The following is a 17,377-nucleotide window of genomic DNA, read 5'->3' on the forward strand; positions in this document are numbered from 1 at the left end:
CCCCCCTCAAGTCCGATGAGTGCTGTTCGTTCGTGTTGAGGTTGCACGAGGAGGGATAAATGGTCTCAAGTTGACACCCTCAGACATTCAATAGAAGAGACGCCATCGATTCCGTCGGATTTAGCCAGCCAGCTCGTCCGCAGCAGGCTCATCAGCGGCCAAACCCATCTGCTTAAGAAACTCATGTTCCGCCTTCAGATACGACTTGAACAGCTCATCGGCGTTATCACTTTGAATTACTCCTCCAGATAGCTGTGCGTGGAAACGGCGGTGAGTGTCGCGTGAGGGCGTGCATCAAAAAAATGAAAAAATCACCGGACAGAGCATCTGGGTAAGCACAAAAAGACGTACGCTGACATCGGGGGTTCGACCTTCTGAATAGTCTTGAGCAGAGCCAGAGGCGTCGCGGTCTGCGACGTATTGAAGGCGTGCACGCTCACGATTGACAAATTCCTTCAAGACCTCATACTACCACACGTCCGAGCGAAGAGAAGCAGGGTGAGTCACACACACAAATGAACAGCCGAGTAGTTCATAAGTATACATGGGCACACCTCATTTGGCTGTGGAAAGGTCAAAGTTTTGGGCAAGTCCACGAGATGGAGGGTCCCCGAGGCAGAGCCGACGGCCAGCAGTCGATGCAGAATGCCTGCGCCAAGGCGGGTCATGTGCGCATGCTGCACTGTCGTGATGGCATCAGGCGCGCACATGGGCTGGCAAGAGGCTGGGGCATACGAGGAGTCGGAAAGGTCCCAAACATCCAGCATGCCATCTGCCCGGCCCACGTAAAAGACCGTCGGTCGTTGCAACGACCAACAAGCCGACGAAAACAGTTTGCCTACGCCCAGATCACCACAGCAATCGCAACAACAAGACATGAGAGCATGCAAAGAGCAATGGGCCACGGCAATAAAATGGCGACAAGTTGATAAGGTAGCATGGTCACGCAGACATCCTCCGTACCGGTCACCATATAGCAGAGCAGGACACTGTCTTCATTGTCAAGGAAGATGGTCAATACGTTGTCGCCAACCGATAGCACCACCTCGGGCATGAATGGATTACGCTGTTCATCGAAAATGCATTGCACCAATAGACAATGAGAGATCCAAGCGGCACAAAAGCCGAAACATCAAGTTTGAAGCAGATGCCGAGAGTGGCGACGAGATGGAGCAGATAAAGACACCAACCTCGAGCGCGAGGACTGGACCTCCATGCATGGTAAATTGCCGGTCGATCTTTTGGACTACCAAAAAGGGACAAAGTACCAGGGACCACAGATGAGTGAGCCAATGTGAAAAGCAGATTGTGTGGCATTTGATAATGCCTTCAACCCTTCAGCACAGGTATCCTGACATTGACGGCAAGTTCAAAGCGCAGGTCTGAAGCAAGCAAAAAAAAGGTTTCAGGCCAAACGTACCACCCAGTCGGCCGGATTCGGACTCGGGGGGCTTCCAATCCAGCTGAACCACCGTGCCATGCTCAGTGCCGACCAAGAGCCGGGAGCTGTGAACAAAGTCGTGCACCTCACTACGTTGACGGTGGCGCTCTAGATATCCGAGCAACCGTACACAGAGTGGATAAGGAACGGATACGGGTGGCAAAAGGCTGAACGGGAGCAGACTGACCAAGCTCGGAGGGCAGAATGCCGCGAAAGGTCATGGCGAGTGTGCTCGCATGCAAATTTTGAATGCTGTCGGTTGACAAGTAGATCTATGATGGTCGACATTGTCGAGTATCCCGTGAACAGGCGGGGGGTGCAACACACTGAAATGAGCAACATGTGTATGTGCGTGGGCACATTTTTGATTTCAACAAAACTCCAGGACAGGGGCAAATCAGAATCACATCTCTCTGACCTTGAGCAAAGGTGCCCACTTGAGATGCAAAGAGCGCAGAGGAGGCGGGGTCGTGGGGTTTTCCTTCAGGTCACCCCGCAAATCCCACACCATGCCAAGACCATCATTTGCCACTGTCACCAATTGTACCGACTCGGGCGTTTCGGGTTCCTCTTGAAAGAACCCACGATGGTCAATCTGCACAAGAGCGAGATGAATCCACGGTTGATTATGAGAAGACACCAAAAAAAAAAAAAAAAAAAAAACATCTGATGCCTAGGGGCAGACTTACGCGGACTGACGGCGGTAGCCAATGGAGCGCCGTGATTGGTCCCTTATGCGAATCCTCAATGGCCGTGGAGACGGTGTAGGTTACCATAGCCAAGGGGCTGCCATCTTCCTGGCTATCCGGGTCCGTTGTATCCTGCAGAATCCAGTATGGAGCCAGGGGGCGAGGCGAGGGGTGTGTTCGTTGAAACAAGAGCAAACCACGTGAGTCGTTGCACATCTCGTTGGTCCTGGTCCTGCCTTGAGCAAAATTTGGCGGCACGAACCTGAGTGCTGTGACCCTCGCTGGTGTTGAGCAATTTCTCTTTGCGGGAAAGGTCCCACAATGCAACCTGCCCGTTGTAGCAGCCCGCGGCAAGGAGGTGCTGGCCCGACGGGTTCCATTCGAGAGCAAATACATCGTCTGGGCTCTCCAAGACCAGCTGTCAACGGCATTGGAGCCATGCACAGGCGTAAGGAGTCGGGCTCATACATAAGCAACGGGCAGGCATGGCAAGGTCCAAGTCTGTCAGCCAAGTTTAGACAAACCAGGGGTTTAACAACGTCAAAGAGGCTCCAAATGAGCACGCGAGATTGAGGAACGTGGCTGTTATGTGCGACTCGTTCATCAAACGTCTCGGTCCGAGCATAGCCAATGGCCACAATGCCCGAAAGAGAGGGATGGAAGGCGGCGGCTGTCACAGCATGGGGGCCATCAAATTGCATGTATTTGAAGGATTGGTACTCCTTTTTCAACCCCAAAGTTGACGGAACATGTGGCAATGAGTGTTCCAAAAGCAAGGTCCAGCCAGAGCCACCAGAACCACCGATGCTGAAACCGACCTTGAGGCGAGTATCTTGCTTTTGGCCCAGCGTGATGGCGCGCCCTGTATCTAGGCTGCTCAAGCTATCCTTGTGCACCGATAGCACGACGTTCATCTGCAGTGCCTCAGCCATGCTGCATCGACGAAGCAATCGAAAACGAGGAGGCAATAGGTGAGATTAGTGACGACAGTAGTGAACAATAAACAAAACAAACATTCACAACCAAAACCCAAGAAAAACATCAAAAAACCGACGCAGCCCTCTTGTAACGTACCGCTTTTCCAAGGAAATGATCGAATCGTTCAAGGCGGGTCTGGACAAGTTGGCCACTTCAGGTTCCAGAGGCACGTCCATGGGCACGTACTGCGAGATTGCGTTCTTCATCGGAACCCTACAAGTGGGAATATTTTGGCGGGCATGGCAAGGACATGTGCATCAGCCGACGAGGAGTGGCGAGCGCTGCTCAGCAGGCAGTTGCGTACCAGCGAGTCTGCGTGGTGGCCGTGGTGACAACTTGGACGGCCTGCACACTCATATCCAAGGTTTTGCGGTGGATGACTTCTTGATCCTCGGGAATTGGCCGTGACTAGGTGTCAGGGTGGGTGCAAAGATTGCAGACAAGCATTGGGTGTGGAGTCGTGGGAAGCGGGACGAAATATGAGTGAGTTAGCGAGTTGCCTGACACCTGCGTACGGGGGAGACTCGAGGACGGCTATTCAGAGTTATGTATGATAAGGGGGCTTCAAGCTCAATGTCGCAAGCTAACCATGATTTGTGCAGCAGGCGGGTACTCGTGATTCGGGTTTTCGCGAGCATCGGTGATGCGGTGCGGGGCACCAAAGAGGCGGCGCTTGCGGCTGAGCAGGAGACGAATGCGCGGGCGGGTGGGTTGATAGTGGGCCTCTTCGATTTCAGCTTCAGATCCCTGGCTCACCCACGGGGCGGGAGCGCGTCGGTGCTTGATGGCGGGAACAGGGAGGCCAATGTCAAAATCGTCATCTTCCTCGTCTTCGTTTGCTTCACCATCATGGCCCATCTGACTGGCACCTCCTGTACCATCAGAGGGCGCAGACGGCTTGGGTGTAGTTGCCTATTAAAGCAAACAGTGACGCAGGTTTTGAGAGGGGCCACACCCAACGGGAATAACAACTGCTGTGGCGGCCACGGGCAGGCCATCGGCAAACACCAAGCGAGCTGAAATTCCAGACAAGAACACGTCGCTAGCCAAGATGTGTCCTCATAGCACATGTTGTCTTATGAGGGGGGTGCATGGGGATCAGCGCCAACCTCCAGAAAGGCGTCCTTGGCCGCTTTGGTGAGGCAAACGACATAGTTTTGCTCAAACTTAAAGTCGGCATCATAGCACACGAGGAGTTCGTCGTCGTCGTAGGCAAGAAGCTGCTCTTTGAAGACGCTAAAGTCTGAAACGGCGGCACGTGTTTTCATGTCGCTTCGCACGAGAGCGATGGGGATCAAGGCGATGGGCCGTTCTGGGGTAACATCTGTTCCTGCCGTGCACTTTGCGATTTCTTGCGAGGTGCCTAAAGGGGACCACGCCAGCGCAAGACGGCCAAGCGGTGAGCAGGGGCTGGGTATGAGCGATGTGACGTTTCCCCCACAGCCAAGTGCTTGGTGTCAACGTTTCCTAGCATCGTGGTGGAAAGGGGGGGGGAAGGAGCTGGCAAGCGAGCGCGCACGGCTCGAGTTGGATTGACGGGGCGTACCGGTAAGAAAGAGGGGCTGCACGTCGGCCGGGAGCTGATCGCCAAAGCAGTCTGGAAAAAGGGCTCCGAGGGGGATGTCAGGTTGCGCGTTTTCTGGCGCCTTGTCCTCTTCAGCCCTGGTGGGGGCCTCTGGTGGCGCCGTGGATTCCATTGTGCTGCTCGCGGGCGCCCCTTCTTGCTCAGATGCATCGGGAGCTTCGGCCTCCTGCATTAGAGCCGATGCTTCGTCAGCGCCAGCACCATCCTGATCGGGCGGCGGTGGTGCCGTCTCTTCGCTTGCGTCCATCACGATCACGATGGGATCCGAGGGCGAGGGGCAGGCAGAGAGGCCAAGACCAAACCAAATCCGAGCAGTGTCCCGCCCGCCGCTGGGTTCGTACGATGAAAAAGCGTTAGCGTTGGCAGTTGGTTCGCGTTGTCAAGCCGGCACCAATGCAACAGCTGTTGTCAACATCCCCGACGTACAAGGAGTACAAGGCCAATGTCAGACTTTTGGTCGATATGCGTCGATATGACATCCACAGCCACCACGTGAGTTAAGGAATTGAACGACCAAGTCTGGAAGAGCCGTTGCACCGAACTGGGCGGTCGAGTTCATTGGAAACAAGTGGAGAGAAAAACGGAGGAAAAAGGGAAGAAAGATAGAAGTATAGCATTGTTTTAGGGGATCAATTGAATCAACGCACGGGCGAAAGAGACAAGCCAACTTCGCCCAAAGAGCGAAGGCAAGGCCACTCCATTTATCGGCGACGGTTGTTGGAGCCAGGGGCCTGGACGTTGACGTCGAGAGAGGGCATGAGGGCCTTGAGCATCTCGGCCGTCTCCTTGTCGACGACGATGCCATCCTCTCCGGGCTCGAGGGCCGAGACCTCGGGCACGTAGTTGTCGCGGCGCTCGCGCTCCTCCTCTTGCAGGCGAATGGAGATGCCGCGGACGGGACCCTTCTACTCAGGGGTGAATGCAACGCACAATTCGGTCGGTATGAGCATACCAAAAGCAACAGGACAGGGCCATGGGAGCAAAAGAAAACGCTTTGACATCAAAAGCTTCCAAGAAGAAAAAGAACCCTCTCTCATGTCCAGTCCCATCCCCAAAACACGGGCCGGACGAACCTGGATGCGCTTCATCAAGTGGGTGATGAAACTGTCGTGCAAAGCAAAACGCACGTCGCCACGCAGGAATGCAAAGGAGATAACATGGAAAGGGAGCGAGGAGAACATGCACAAACCGGTGACCGTGAGCGCCGTGTACTCTGGCCTTCCTCCCTTGACAGGGCAGTCTCAGATGTTGGGGTCCAAAGCGCCGACAAGACGAGAGGAGCTGAAGCCCATGCATCGAGTCGACGCCCGGACAAGGCCCCGCACAGCCGAGTCCATCGCACGAATCAAAAAAATTCCTTCCTCCGCTCAAAGGCGGCAGTCGAGCACACGGCCAAGAGGGGGCAAGCGTGGAGGATGACAACGCCCAGGCCCGCCTTGCAACCCCAAAAGGTGAGCCAAGTAGTCAAGAGCCACCAAAAGCTCAACACGACTTGGGCACGCCCTTTGAGGGCCCGAAAGCGGCTGGGCGTGTCATCTCCATTCACGTCTGTCTGTGTCTACTCACCCAGCGATCTTGTTGCGCAGGCGCTTGCTGGGCACGATGGCGTACTCCTCAACCAGCTACACAACGCGAAGAGGAGAAACAAGACCATTGGCATGAGCAAGTCGGGCCATGTGACCAGACCATGCGAGGCGAAGGAACCGTCACATGGGAAGAAAAAATAAAAAAGGCAGTCAGATCGCCCAACGCAAACTATTGCCACATGCAACACGCAGAGTATCGCACAGTCTGCTTTGCCAAACGGCAGCCGGACGAGCCAACTTACGCGCTTGTTGGTGTCAAAGTCCATGGTGAGACGAGTGTAGTACTTCTCGATGATCACGCGAGCAGCGCGCTTGACGGTCTTGGTGCGAACGCGACCCATGCTGGCGGTGTTGTCGTCGGGAGGTGAACCGGTTCAACACGCTTGAAGAAAAAAGTGAATAAGTTTGGAACACTTTTTACCCACATGGTGACTTTTGAATAAACGAACGAGGAAAAATTGGTTCAGTCTTTTTCTTTTTGCGCGGCCGTGTGTAAAGGTTGGTCTGATCATGAGAAAACGTGGCCTGAAGCAGCGTTGAGCTGTCGACTGCCGCTGCCGTTGTTGCTGCCATGGTGGCCAGGGGGCTGGGATTTGATTGGGAAGGTCGGAGGCGTTTGGGTAGAGTGCGATGCCATTTCAGCTTGAATGGCCACGATGCACTCAAACTCAAGCAGTGCTTCAGCTGGTTGAGGCTGCCCTTGTTTTGAGCGAGCTTGGATAGCTTGGTCTGAGCTCCCTGCCCAGGGCTACGCGAGGATGGCCTGCTTGTCTTCATGGTTGCATCAGCGTGCACGGGTATCTCGACTTTCTTGACACGCTTGCTGCTGCGATGTGGCGAAGGTGTCGGGGGTCGGGGGTTGGGCGTTGGGGTTGGCTTGCATAACTCAACTCAGAGCCAGACACAAAGCCTCTTCGAGAGTCTTTCATAACTTGGGCAGCGCAATCGGTTTATGGCGTCGGGAGGGATGGTCATTTTTATCTCCAAACATGCACGTCAACTCATACAACATCCCACGATGCAGTTCCCCTACGACTCTTGCACCTCGGATGCCCTGCTCACCTTTGTCATTTTTGTTCAACGTAGATCACCATGCAGCTTTTCGTTCGTGCACAGGGCACCCACGTCTTCGAGGCCGACGCCTCGTCGACTGTCGATGATGTCAAGGCCTTTGTTGCCGCCGCCGAGGGTGCGTTAGACTTGTCATGGAGGGCTTGCCTTATTCCGACTGCCAGCGCATACGCGTGCCTTGTCCGCTCGGTGAATTGTGTAGTCAAAGCCAGGCGATCCGATCAACGGCTCACACCATGATTTTTTTGGGTCATTGATAGGCATCGCCGTCGAGGATCAGTACCTCGTTTCGGCCGGTCGCCCCCTCGAGTATGGCCTTCTTGATGTGTCGCCCCTGAGCACCATCGAGGTTGGTGTTCGCATGCTCGGTGGTAAGGTCCACGGCTCTCTGGCTCGTGCCGGTAAGGTCAAGGGCCAGACCCCCAAGGTCGAGAAGCAGGAGAAGAAGAAGGTGAAGACTGGCCGCGCCAAGCGCCGCATGCAGTACAACAAGCGCGTTGTCAACGTTGTCACTGGCCTCGGCAAGAAGCGTGGACCCAACTCCCAGAGCCAGTAAACTCTTTGCCCTCTCCCTCTTTGCCTCTGCAATCCAACAAGCACAGATTCTTTTGCAGCCTAGCCTGAATGCCAATTGACCATGTTTGTTGGTACTTGAAGTTGACGATTACGTCGGGTGTAAATAGCATGGTTCAGTTGACGATCACGTCGGGTGTAAATAGCATGGTTCAGTTGACGTTTGCTTGAGTCTGGGTTCAGGCCCGCATCGAACCGTGGATATCGTTTGGGATGTGTCTGATGGTGCAGAGGATGAATCATAGAGAGGGGGGAGGAGATTGGATGAGAGGATAACAATGTCATATCGTCTTCATTATGGATTGCGGTGCAAGAGGGGCGATATCGCTTGACGAACACAGGCACCGGCAGGTCTAAGCACAAAAAGGGTGTACGATGAAAAATGTTTCTAAATGTTCACTAATGTTCAGGCTTGACTCCATTTCTCCCGTCACAGGGACGGAAAGCGCAGGCTAAGGTATGGCATGGCTCACGGTCCCGAGGAGACCCGACTCAAACTAAGTGACGAGACCACCTTGAAGGGAGAAGAATACTCGTTTGTTATGGGAGTCACTGTGCTCCGGCAGGAAGTTTCACGCCCAGTGACGAGTGAGCACATTCACCAAGCAGCCAAAAGAACATCAGGCAATGAGGGGGCGAGCACCCGCTACGTACTCATGAGCTGTCAGCTGGCGCGGGGGAAGTGGGGCGGGTGCCTTGTCTTTTTCGGCCGGAGGCCTGGGCGCGGGAGCAGATGGCGGCAAAAGCAGAAAAACGTTTTAGCCTGCAGTTTGAAAACGCAAGCCCTCGAGATGATTGCAGTTTTTCTGAACAAGGCCAATCTTACGTCATGGTGGGTTTTTCCAGCAGCTTGATGCGTTCATAGCGATGCCAGGCTTCTTGAAAAGCAGGCAAGAGCTGACACAAGGCCACAGGTGAGACAACGCGGGGGAGCAAGGGTGATTGCCTTAAGCTCGACTAGCCGCACGGGGGTGACTCCCGCGCTTGCCCAGCTAGCTCGCTGGCTACAAACAAACAAATAGCAGAGAGAAGAACAACGCTGCATGGCCCGTTTGTCATTACCTTGCAGAGAGCCGTGCGCACAAGGCGAAGAGCGGGCTCAAATTCATCAAGACCAACAACGGTGTTGTTCTTCAGCGAGCTCAGCACAGCGTCCAATCGTCGCATGATTTGTGCTGCAATCGATCAAGCATGCAAATCAATGCAACTGAGCTCGGACCGGAGACAGATGGGCCACCACGGCTTTGATGGGGCACGTACCTGGCAAGCGAAGGCGTCGAAATGCATGTGGGGCCACATAGCTGCTGTAAATATCACGAAGCATGCCGAGTCGAGTACCTATGTAGCTGTCGGATGCCTTGGCATAGCGGTAGCACTGGGCGGGGCAGAACCATGGGCAGGGGCGTGTGAGCTAGACCTCGAGACACGCAGTACTCGGCTGAAGCGGCAGCTACGAACCGCGAGATAAAAGAGGAAGAAAGCTTCAAGTCCCTCGCCTTGACGAAACAACCACTTTCGAAAGTACTCGCGCTGTCCATCGCTCTCAATCAACTATGCACGCAAAGTCGGCAGCCAGGATGAGATGCCCATACAACGCCAGCGGGTCATGAAAAGGCATCGAGTCAAGTCGTAGACACGAAGAAGAGATGCCATCGAACCGTGGTTAACTGCATTGACTCGGCTTGAGAGCGCTCGTCTTCCCGCCGGATCTGGCGCTCCCGCGAAGCAGCCTTGGCCTACGTATGATGAAACGATAGCAAGATGAGTGTGCAAACACTTGTCTCATTTAAGGATGGCCCACAGTGGAGCACACGTACAGAACTGGACTTCTTAGGCTCTTCCTTGGCAGCTGCTTTGTCATTATTGGTGCTGGTGGTAACGACGTTCTATCAATGTCACAATAACCATCCAGCAAATGTCGCGAGTGTGTGGGGCCCGAGGCACGCGTGAAAACGAGTGTTGAGCGAGTGCACTGCTCAAGGTCGAAGGATACGGACATGAGCAGCAAAATACGACATACCCGCAACTTGATGCGCGCCTTACGATCCAAGCGAGGCAGAAATTGTCCTTGTCTGCTCGGTCGTCGAAGACGAATGCCTCCTTTGCTCGGCACAATGTCCGTAGCAGTGGGCAAGGTTGGGAGCTAGAGGAACAGTTTTCAGTGAGGGCATGTGCATAAGCTTGACCCAAGGATACACATTGGTCGCTGCAGAACTTTCTGCAGACAAGGAAAAAAAAAACCGCCAACTCCGCACACAGCATAAAAAAAAAAATCAAGTGGACAAAACTGATAGATCATTTTACCTTGGCAGCACTATCTCGGGCGCCACCTCGGCTTGCCTTCGCTCCAGTCAAAGTCATTCGAGAGGCCACTGAGTAGGCCGTCTGTCGAGCGCAGGCAGGGGCGGCAAGATCGCGGTCGACAAATCAATAAAAAGCCATGGGGCAGGTGGTACATGACGACGAGCCCTGGGGGTGGGGAGCTTAGAGTGTGACGCACCGTGGCCCGGTCAAGGCAGGCAACAGCACGGATAGCGGCACCGCGTACACCGCGTTGAAGCTCAGCACAGGCGCGCGCAAGGTCGACCAGGGCCGTATTCTCGGGCTGCAGGCGCTGAAGCGTCAGCTGAGGTCGGTGCACGAAAACGTGAGACAAAGGAGATGAGTCGGCACTTTGGATGGCAAACGCAAAGTCATAAGATCCAGATTGAGGGAGAAAGAAGAGAAAGAGAAAAGTGTGTGTGTGTGTGTGTGTGTTAGGAGGGGGAGGGGGCACTTGGGCACTTGGCAGAGCTGCAAAATGTGAGAAGAGGTGCACAACGCTCGAGGAGACAGACCTGTAGGCGGCCACCACGACAGCGATCGCCAATGAGCGAGATTTCAACGTCGGTCAACGGCCGGCCCATCTGAGCTTCGATGGCGGAACGAATGGCACTTCGATCACCACAGACGAGGCAGGTTTCTCGACTGAGGCTGAGCATGGCGATTTCGGCTTCGCTGCAAGCACTATTCTGCAAGTTGACGACGGAGGAAATCCACATGCCCTGCAAAAGCTTGTGCAAATCGCGAAGGCGAAAAGCAGCATCTCCAGGTTGCACCTGCTCGCTTCGCAGCGCACAATATTCATCGTATGCCACCTGGCTGTAGGGGTAGGTATCATCGAGGCCCTCAGTCAGGAGCAGGCATTGTCGCCATTGCTCAAACCCTATATGGAGGGGGGCGGGCCCGTTGGAAGCGCGGGCGTGCAACGGTCAAGCCAACGGACACGAATCCAGACTAGCACTGCAGGGCTGAGCCTCACCGTGGCGGTCTGCAAGCAGAAGGTCGATGATGCAGGGGTTTGGGGCCGCCAAGTCTTCAACGTCTTCAAAGATGCGGCCAAACGCCGTATGAGAAATGTTTAAATGGGAGCGCCCGTGACGCGGCGGTTTGCTGGTCGATATGTTGCGACAGCGAGCGGCATGTTGGTGAGCCAAGAAGCCAAGACGTTGGCAGTTAAAAAAGCCAAAAGGCGCGAGCCCATGATCAAGCACCAGAGCCCCTGCCCGAGCTCGAGCTCGCGGAGGAAGCCAATGGCCTGACATTGACAACAATGAACATCATCACATACCTCGCGGCCGCCATGGCTATTGAAACCAGCCGGAACCCTGTGTGTGGGTGTGTGTGCCGGCGTCCACCCTCTACCCAATAATAAGGAACAAGATAGACGAGTTGCAAATCCAAGAAGATGAATCAGAACCAAGAATCGCCAGCATTGATGTTCTTAGCCATCCAGCAACCAGCAGCCAGCAGCCAGCAGGGGCGTCCAGGCATGCAGCAGGCCCTTTTAAAATGGACAACACACACACTCACACACACTCTCTCTAACAATTTTCCACAAGCGACGCTTTGCAAGTGTGTGTGTGTGTGTGTGTGTGTGTGTGTGTGTGTGTGTGTGTGTGTGTGTGTGACTTCTTTTGTTGTTGTGGTGATACACACACCCACACACACACAAACAAGAGAGCAGGGCTGCGAAGGGGGCACACGCAAACATAGACAGCACCTTTCAAATATGCAAAGGGTGGGGGTGGAAGGATGGGGGGAGAGGGTTTCGGGCTGTGGAAGGCATGGGAGTCATGATCTGATGTTGGCTTCATGTGGTCCTGTCCTGTGCAGTGCTTGGGGCGGCGACTCACAAGAAAGTTGGGTTTAGAATGACGATCAGCCATAGCCATACATAGTCAGTGTATGTATGTGTGTGTGTGTGTGTGTGTGTTGTCAAGACCCAGGGATTCATTTTGTCTGACATCTGACATTCATCATGAGGCTGTCTGACATTTGCCACATTCGTCGCGACGGCGCATCTGTCACATGGGGAAGGCGCACTTACCAAGCTATTTTTGACGACGTGACACACCGAGCTCTCGAGTCGACCTCATCAAGGTGGGGGACGCGCTCCACGCTAGCACCTATCTTGTCGTTGAGGGGAAAGAGGTAGCACAGGGCGGGGTGTCAAAATTCTGGTACATGTGGTCTTTGCGCCTCATCGCAGGTCACACTGTAGCGTGCAGATTAGCGGGACACGACAACAGCCAAACAGTCATGGATTTTGATGGCCACTCCCTCGACGAGGAGGCTCTGGTCCGGGTTCAAAACTTTTTGCGCCCTCAAGAGTCGGCCGGCTTCAACTACACCAAACCTTTAATCATCGGCTTTACTGGAGGCTCCTGCTGTGGCAAGGTGAGGCGAAAGAGCTTGAAAGTGTTGAGCATCCATGCACGCCATTCTCGCTTTGCAAACACCTCCCTTCTCAAGACCGCACCCGGCATCCCTCTCGTCGGGCGCTCGCAGACGGCGATTTGTGAGTACGTGAAAAAGGGGTTGGGAGACGGCTTCAACGTTAGCATCATCTCCCAAAATCAGTTTTACCGCAAGGACCTCACGGCAACCGCCACCAGCATGCCCAACTACGATCACCCCGGTATGTCACAAGTCCCCGTGTCCTCTCGGCCAGCTAGTTTGAATGGTGCTCACTCCTTCAATCGTGCACTCGTGCCAGACGCCTTTGATAATGAGCGCTTGTGTAAAACCTTGCGTGCCATCAAGGCGGGTGAGGCCGTGGAGATTCGCCAGTCATCCATCGCCCCCGTGCGACAAGAGTACGTGACATTCCAGCCAAACCGTTTGACAGTCGACGTTAGGGGCTGTTGTATGTAATTTTGTTTGATTTCATCCTGCGTACGCATGTTGCGATACCGGGCTCAATCATCAATTGTCACTGGGGGCCATCTTTTGACAGCGAGAACAAAATCTGCATCAAAAAGCCTGACGTGGTCCTGGTCAAGGGCATCTTGCTCCTGTACTCAGCAGAAGTTCGCGCCCTGATTGACATTCCAGTTTTTGTTGACGTTGATTCGGATGCTCGTCTGTCGGCTCGCGGTACGTACCGCGTTGTTGTGCAGGGGAAAGCATCTTGCTTGTCCGTGGGTTGAGGTCTTTTGCCTATCAATGGGCTAGCTCATCATCGTTTCGCTTGTGCTCGGTAGTGATGCGTGATATCAAGAAGGGTCGCAAGCTGGAGGACATCATTCAGTATTACTTGGCACATTCCAAAGCTTGTTTTGAAAGCTACACGTCAACGGTGTGTTGCAAAGCTTTACTGCGCCACAATCCTCGTGGCAAAACACAGTTGTGCGAACCGCTAAAAAATGGTCTTTTGGACGAACGTTGTCTAGACCAAAAAGTACGCCGACCTTATCATCCCTCGTGGTCCCGAGAATACCGGTGAGTGTGGTTTGCGCCCCTGTCCGGCAAGTGTTGTTGAATTCATCAGTTTTCACACATCTTGGCCTTTTTTTCATTTCCCTCATTGATATGAGTTTTTGTTCACGTCGTTGACATCTCATTGCCCCCGCCTCCCCTTGAACGCGCACCCAGTGGCCATGGATCTGCTGTTGCAATTTGTGTGGCGACAGCTTCAGGGTGTCGGAGAGACGACGCGGTAAAGGGGCAACTCATGGTTAGCCCTTGCTTTTCCTCTATCATCCTCCGCACCGATCATCCCTCGAGTTTGGATGAAAGCGACCCCGACAACACAATATGCTGTCTACTTCAGCCCCAGTCCTTGGTGAAAGCCTCCCCAGCCCGCGCGACAAACGGTCACAGGATGGGCCGTGTGAGGGAACATCAAGGTTCTGGTTCTTTTTGTAAATCTATTTTTGTCGGACCTCCTGACCCGCTCTTCTCTCTATGTCGTGTTGTTGAGCCCCAATCGACCCCATTGCTCCCTTTGAGCCGTCACACCCGCCTCTTCGGCCATTCAAGCGTGTGCCGCTGACCCTCTTTAATGTCATTTCTGCACCACTCCTACCAACCACAAGTGAAAAACCCAGATCCATCATCCACAGAGAAAAAAAAAGGAAAAAGAAAGGAATAGAACGGCTCGTGCTTGTTGCATAAAGGTGTTGTATTGTGATGTTGTTGGTGCTTGTCTTGACCTTGACGGGCTGTCAATTGTTTTGCGTATCTCTCTCTCTCTCTCTCTCTCTCTCTCTCTCTCTCTCTCTCTCTCTCTCTCTCTCTCTCTCTCTCTCTCTCTCTCTCTCTCTCGCACGTTCCTCCTCTCGTCTGGCCTGGGTCCCATGTGGGCTGGTTTCAAGCCTTGGTAGAAGGGGATCATTCAGTCTGACTCAACCTCTGTATGTTTGTGCTTCGAGGTCGCGATCCCGTTGCCTTTGGAGCATAATTTCGCGCATCGCTTACACCACCACCACTGCTTGTGCCTTCTCCAAAACTTTCATGGGTGTCGAACAACAGGTCAAGGACCCAAGGTGAGCGGCATCCTCCTCCTGCCTCTTGCGTTGTCGATTGTATGTCTCACTCATGTTGGCGCTCTCCGCGGCAGCTTTCAATACAACTGTCAACAATGCCGCGTGTGCCTATGAAGCTGCTTGGTGGCAACACCAACCCCGAGCTGTGGGAAAAGGTTGCAGACTACCTCAGCGCCAAAATGTGCAACCTTGACGTGGCCAAGTTTGCCAACGGAGGTTCGGGGGGTTTTTTCTTTCTTTTCTACGACTCCTTCTTCGTCTCGGGGCTTTGCTCACCGGTACCATGTCCTCGTTTGGCCCGCGCATGCAGAGACGCAAGTGATTGTCCGCGAGACCGTGCGCCAGTCTGACGTCTACATCCTGCAGTCGGGCTGCGGCGATGTGTCCGTCAACGACGCTGTCATGGAGCTGTGCATCCTGGCCCAGGCCTGCTCGACCTCCTCTGCCCAGCGGGTCACAGCTGTCCTTCCTTACTTTCCGTACAGCAAGCAGTCAAAGCAGAAGCGTCGTGGTACCATTGCTGCCAAGCTGGTGGCTGACCTTTTGCAGGTGGCGGGCGTCAGTCACATCCTCACGCTTGACCTTCACCACATGTGCGTGGGTTTGCTCGCTTGCTTGATTTTGGTTTGCTTTCCATTTGTGGAACCAGACGGCGAACGGAGGCAATGGCCAACGAGGCAGGGTAGATATGGCTGGTCCGACTTGCACTGTTTCTCATTCTTGTCTGAATAGGCAAATGCAAGGTTTCTTCGGCATGCCTGTTGATAACGTCAAATGCAGCCCTTTGCTGGCCGACTACATCTTGCACCAGGTAAGGAGAGACGTCATGACCGGCCTCCATCTGCGTATGCGTTCAGCCTGGCCTACACGGCCTGTGACTCTTGTCCCGCTGTCCAACCGGCTTCTTGACTCAACGTGCAAACGCATCCGCATTCAATCACGTGCAGATCCCAAATGGCGCCAAGTGTGTGATTGCTGCAAAGAACGCGGGTGCCTCAAAACGGTGAGGTCCATGGCGACGGCCCACCCCTTTTTGTACACGTGTTTTCTACATTTACACACGGTCCCGTCCTGTTGGCCATTGACGCACTTTCTCATTCTGCTGCTCGATGGTGTGCGAAACTGCATCATCAGCGCTGCTGTCATCGCTAAGCGCTTGGGCTGCGATTTTGCCATGATCTTTGGTGAGCAAACCAAGTATGCCGAAACGCTGGCTGAGGAGAAGATGGGCAACGATGGCCGCGAAGGTTTGTGAAGAACCGCAATGCTCGCCTCGAGCTGATGTTTTCTTGTTGACTTGAGCGCCTCGGGTTCAAGTCTCACTGTTTCCGAGTCGTTCGCATGCATGATTCTTATCCTTTGCGTCGGCTTTAGCTGCGCTTGAAGAAACCCTGGATGCCATGGAGAAGGAGGAGTTGGAAGACTGCCACGAGGAGAGCGCCCAGGGAGATGGCGTCATTGGTGAGGTGTACGAGCGCGACGTGGTCATTGTTGATGATGTCATTGACGGCGCGGAAAGCTTTGGTTTGTTTATCGCTGCGTCTATTCGTGGCCGCCCAGACCTCTCTAACCCTCTCCCGTCTCACGACGCCAACCGCTTTCTTCGCCTGGCGCATGCCAGTCAAAGCAGCCCAGTTGTTCAAGGACAACGGCGCGGACAACGTGAGTTCGACGCAAATGGTCCAGGGGGGGACGGTTCTCTTGCCTTTCACACTTTTGCTCAACAGCATCGCACATGATCTTGTCTGACCGCATCGTGCGACGTGTCCTGTGCAACCATTTGCTAGGTCTACATTATCGCAACGCACGGTATCCTTTCTGGCAAATGCCCTGAAGAGTTGCAGGAATGCGATGCAATCCAGCGCGTGGTTGTCACCAACACCATCCCGCAGCGTGATCACATGGCGCGCTGTCCCAAGCTCGCCACCATTGACTGCTCTGACGTTTTGGGCGAAGCCGTGCGCCGCCTTCACTTTGATGAAAGCTTGTATGCCATGTATTCGCCTCCCGTTCCGGCTACTGCTAGTCCGGCACGACGCCGAGGCGCCCGCTCTCGCACGACCTCGGCCTGCGAGAATTAGTCCAAATAGCTATAGCCATGGCTCCCACACTTTGTGAAACACAGGTTTGCTTTAGCTTTAGCTGTTTCTTTCGGCCCTCCGTGGCTTCAGTGTGGTCTTCAGGGCACCATGCTCCTTTTGCACCACGTTGTCCTTCTATTCTCTCTTTTGCTTCTTCTTCTTCTTCTCTCCCTCTTCTCTCTCTGTTTTATCGCTGTTCTTCTTCGTGTCGCACGCGCACTCTCTCCCATCCCTCATTTGCTCTCCCTTGTTTACCGGGCACGGTCACATTCTATGCCTCTCTTCTGCATGGAAAAGCCGCATGATGCATTTTTGTCGTCGACTTCAGCTGGGTTAATTGTATGGTGCGAGTGCATTCAACTTGATGGTTCAGGTCATTGGTGCACAAGCTGAGTGGCCGAGCCACATTAGGCAGGCCGTGCCTTATATCAAACGGTTTGATGTATGAAGCATCTTGTTCCAAGGAGGGCGCGGGCGACAGCCCAGCACAGCCAAGAATTTGGTCGGTCTCTCGATTGCTAGAGCATATCAAAGTCCTTGTTGTAAAATGCGGGAACCAACACT

General features: G+C 54.1%; 4 protein-coding genes across 4 annotated transcripts; 2 read left to right on the forward strand and 2 right to left on the reverse strand.

The window, feature by feature from the left end:
* Positions 1-5,394: 5,394 nt before the first annotated feature.
* Positions 5,395-6,620, reverse strand: MONBRDRAFT_13656 (uncharacterized protein; the record flags this gene model as incomplete). Its single annotated transcript, XM_001742807.1, has 4 exons — positions 5,395-5,598; positions 5,767-5,797; positions 6,260-6,315; positions 6,522-6,620. 4 exons carry the CDS (start codon positions 6,618-6,620, stop codon positions 5,395-5,397), a joined length of 390 nt encoding a protein of 129 aa, XP_001742859.1.
* An 86-nt stretch (positions 6,621-6,706) lies between these two features.
* Positions 6,707-8,000, forward strand: MONBRDRAFT_31020 (uncharacterized protein). The gene is made up of 3 exons (XM_001742358.1): positions 6,707-6,777; positions 7,366-7,468; positions 7,611-8,000. The coding sequence occupies exons 2-3, from the start codon at positions 7,372-7,374 to the stop codon at positions 7,904-7,906; spliced, it is 393 nt and encodes a 130-aa protein (XP_001742410.1). The 5' UTR covers positions 6,707-6,777; positions 7,366-7,371; the 3' UTR covers positions 7,907-8,000.
* A 210-nt stretch (positions 8,001-8,210) lies between these two features.
* On the reverse strand, positions 8,211-11,547 carry MONBRDRAFT_35693 (uncharacterized protein; the record flags this gene model as incomplete). Its single annotated transcript, XM_001742808.1, has 11 exons — positions 8,211-8,475; positions 8,578-8,640; positions 8,750-8,820; positions 8,986-9,098; positions 9,184-9,298; positions 9,944-10,066; positions 10,228-10,308; positions 10,424-10,549; positions 10,761-11,128; positions 11,225-11,355; positions 11,534-11,547. 11 exons carry the CDS (start codon positions 11,545-11,547, stop codon positions 8,421-8,423), a joined length of 1,260 nt encoding a protein of 419 aa, XP_001742860.1. The 3' UTR covers positions 8,211-8,420.
* Positions 11,548-14,842: 3,295 nt separating this feature from the next.
* On the forward strand, positions 14,843-16,813 carry MONBRDRAFT_13402 (uncharacterized protein; the record flags this gene model as incomplete). The annotated part of the gene is made up of 8 exons (XM_001742359.1): positions 14,843-14,948; positions 15,043-15,325; positions 15,465-15,543; positions 15,680-15,735; positions 15,867-15,929; positions 16,171-16,256; positions 16,354-16,394; positions 16,520-16,813. 8 exons carry the CDS (start codon positions 14,843-14,845, stop codon positions 16,811-16,813), a joined length of 1,008 nt encoding a protein of 335 aa, XP_001742411.1.
* Between the last annotated feature and the right edge of the window lie 564 nt (positions 16,814-17,377).

This window comes from Monosiga brevicollis, genomic scaffold (assembly GCF_000002865.3).
Source record: "Monosiga brevicollis MX1 MONBRscaffold_2 genomic scaffold, whole genome shotgun sequence".
NCBI lineage: Eukaryota > Choanoflagellata > Craspedida > Salpingoecidae > Monosiga > Monosiga brevicollis.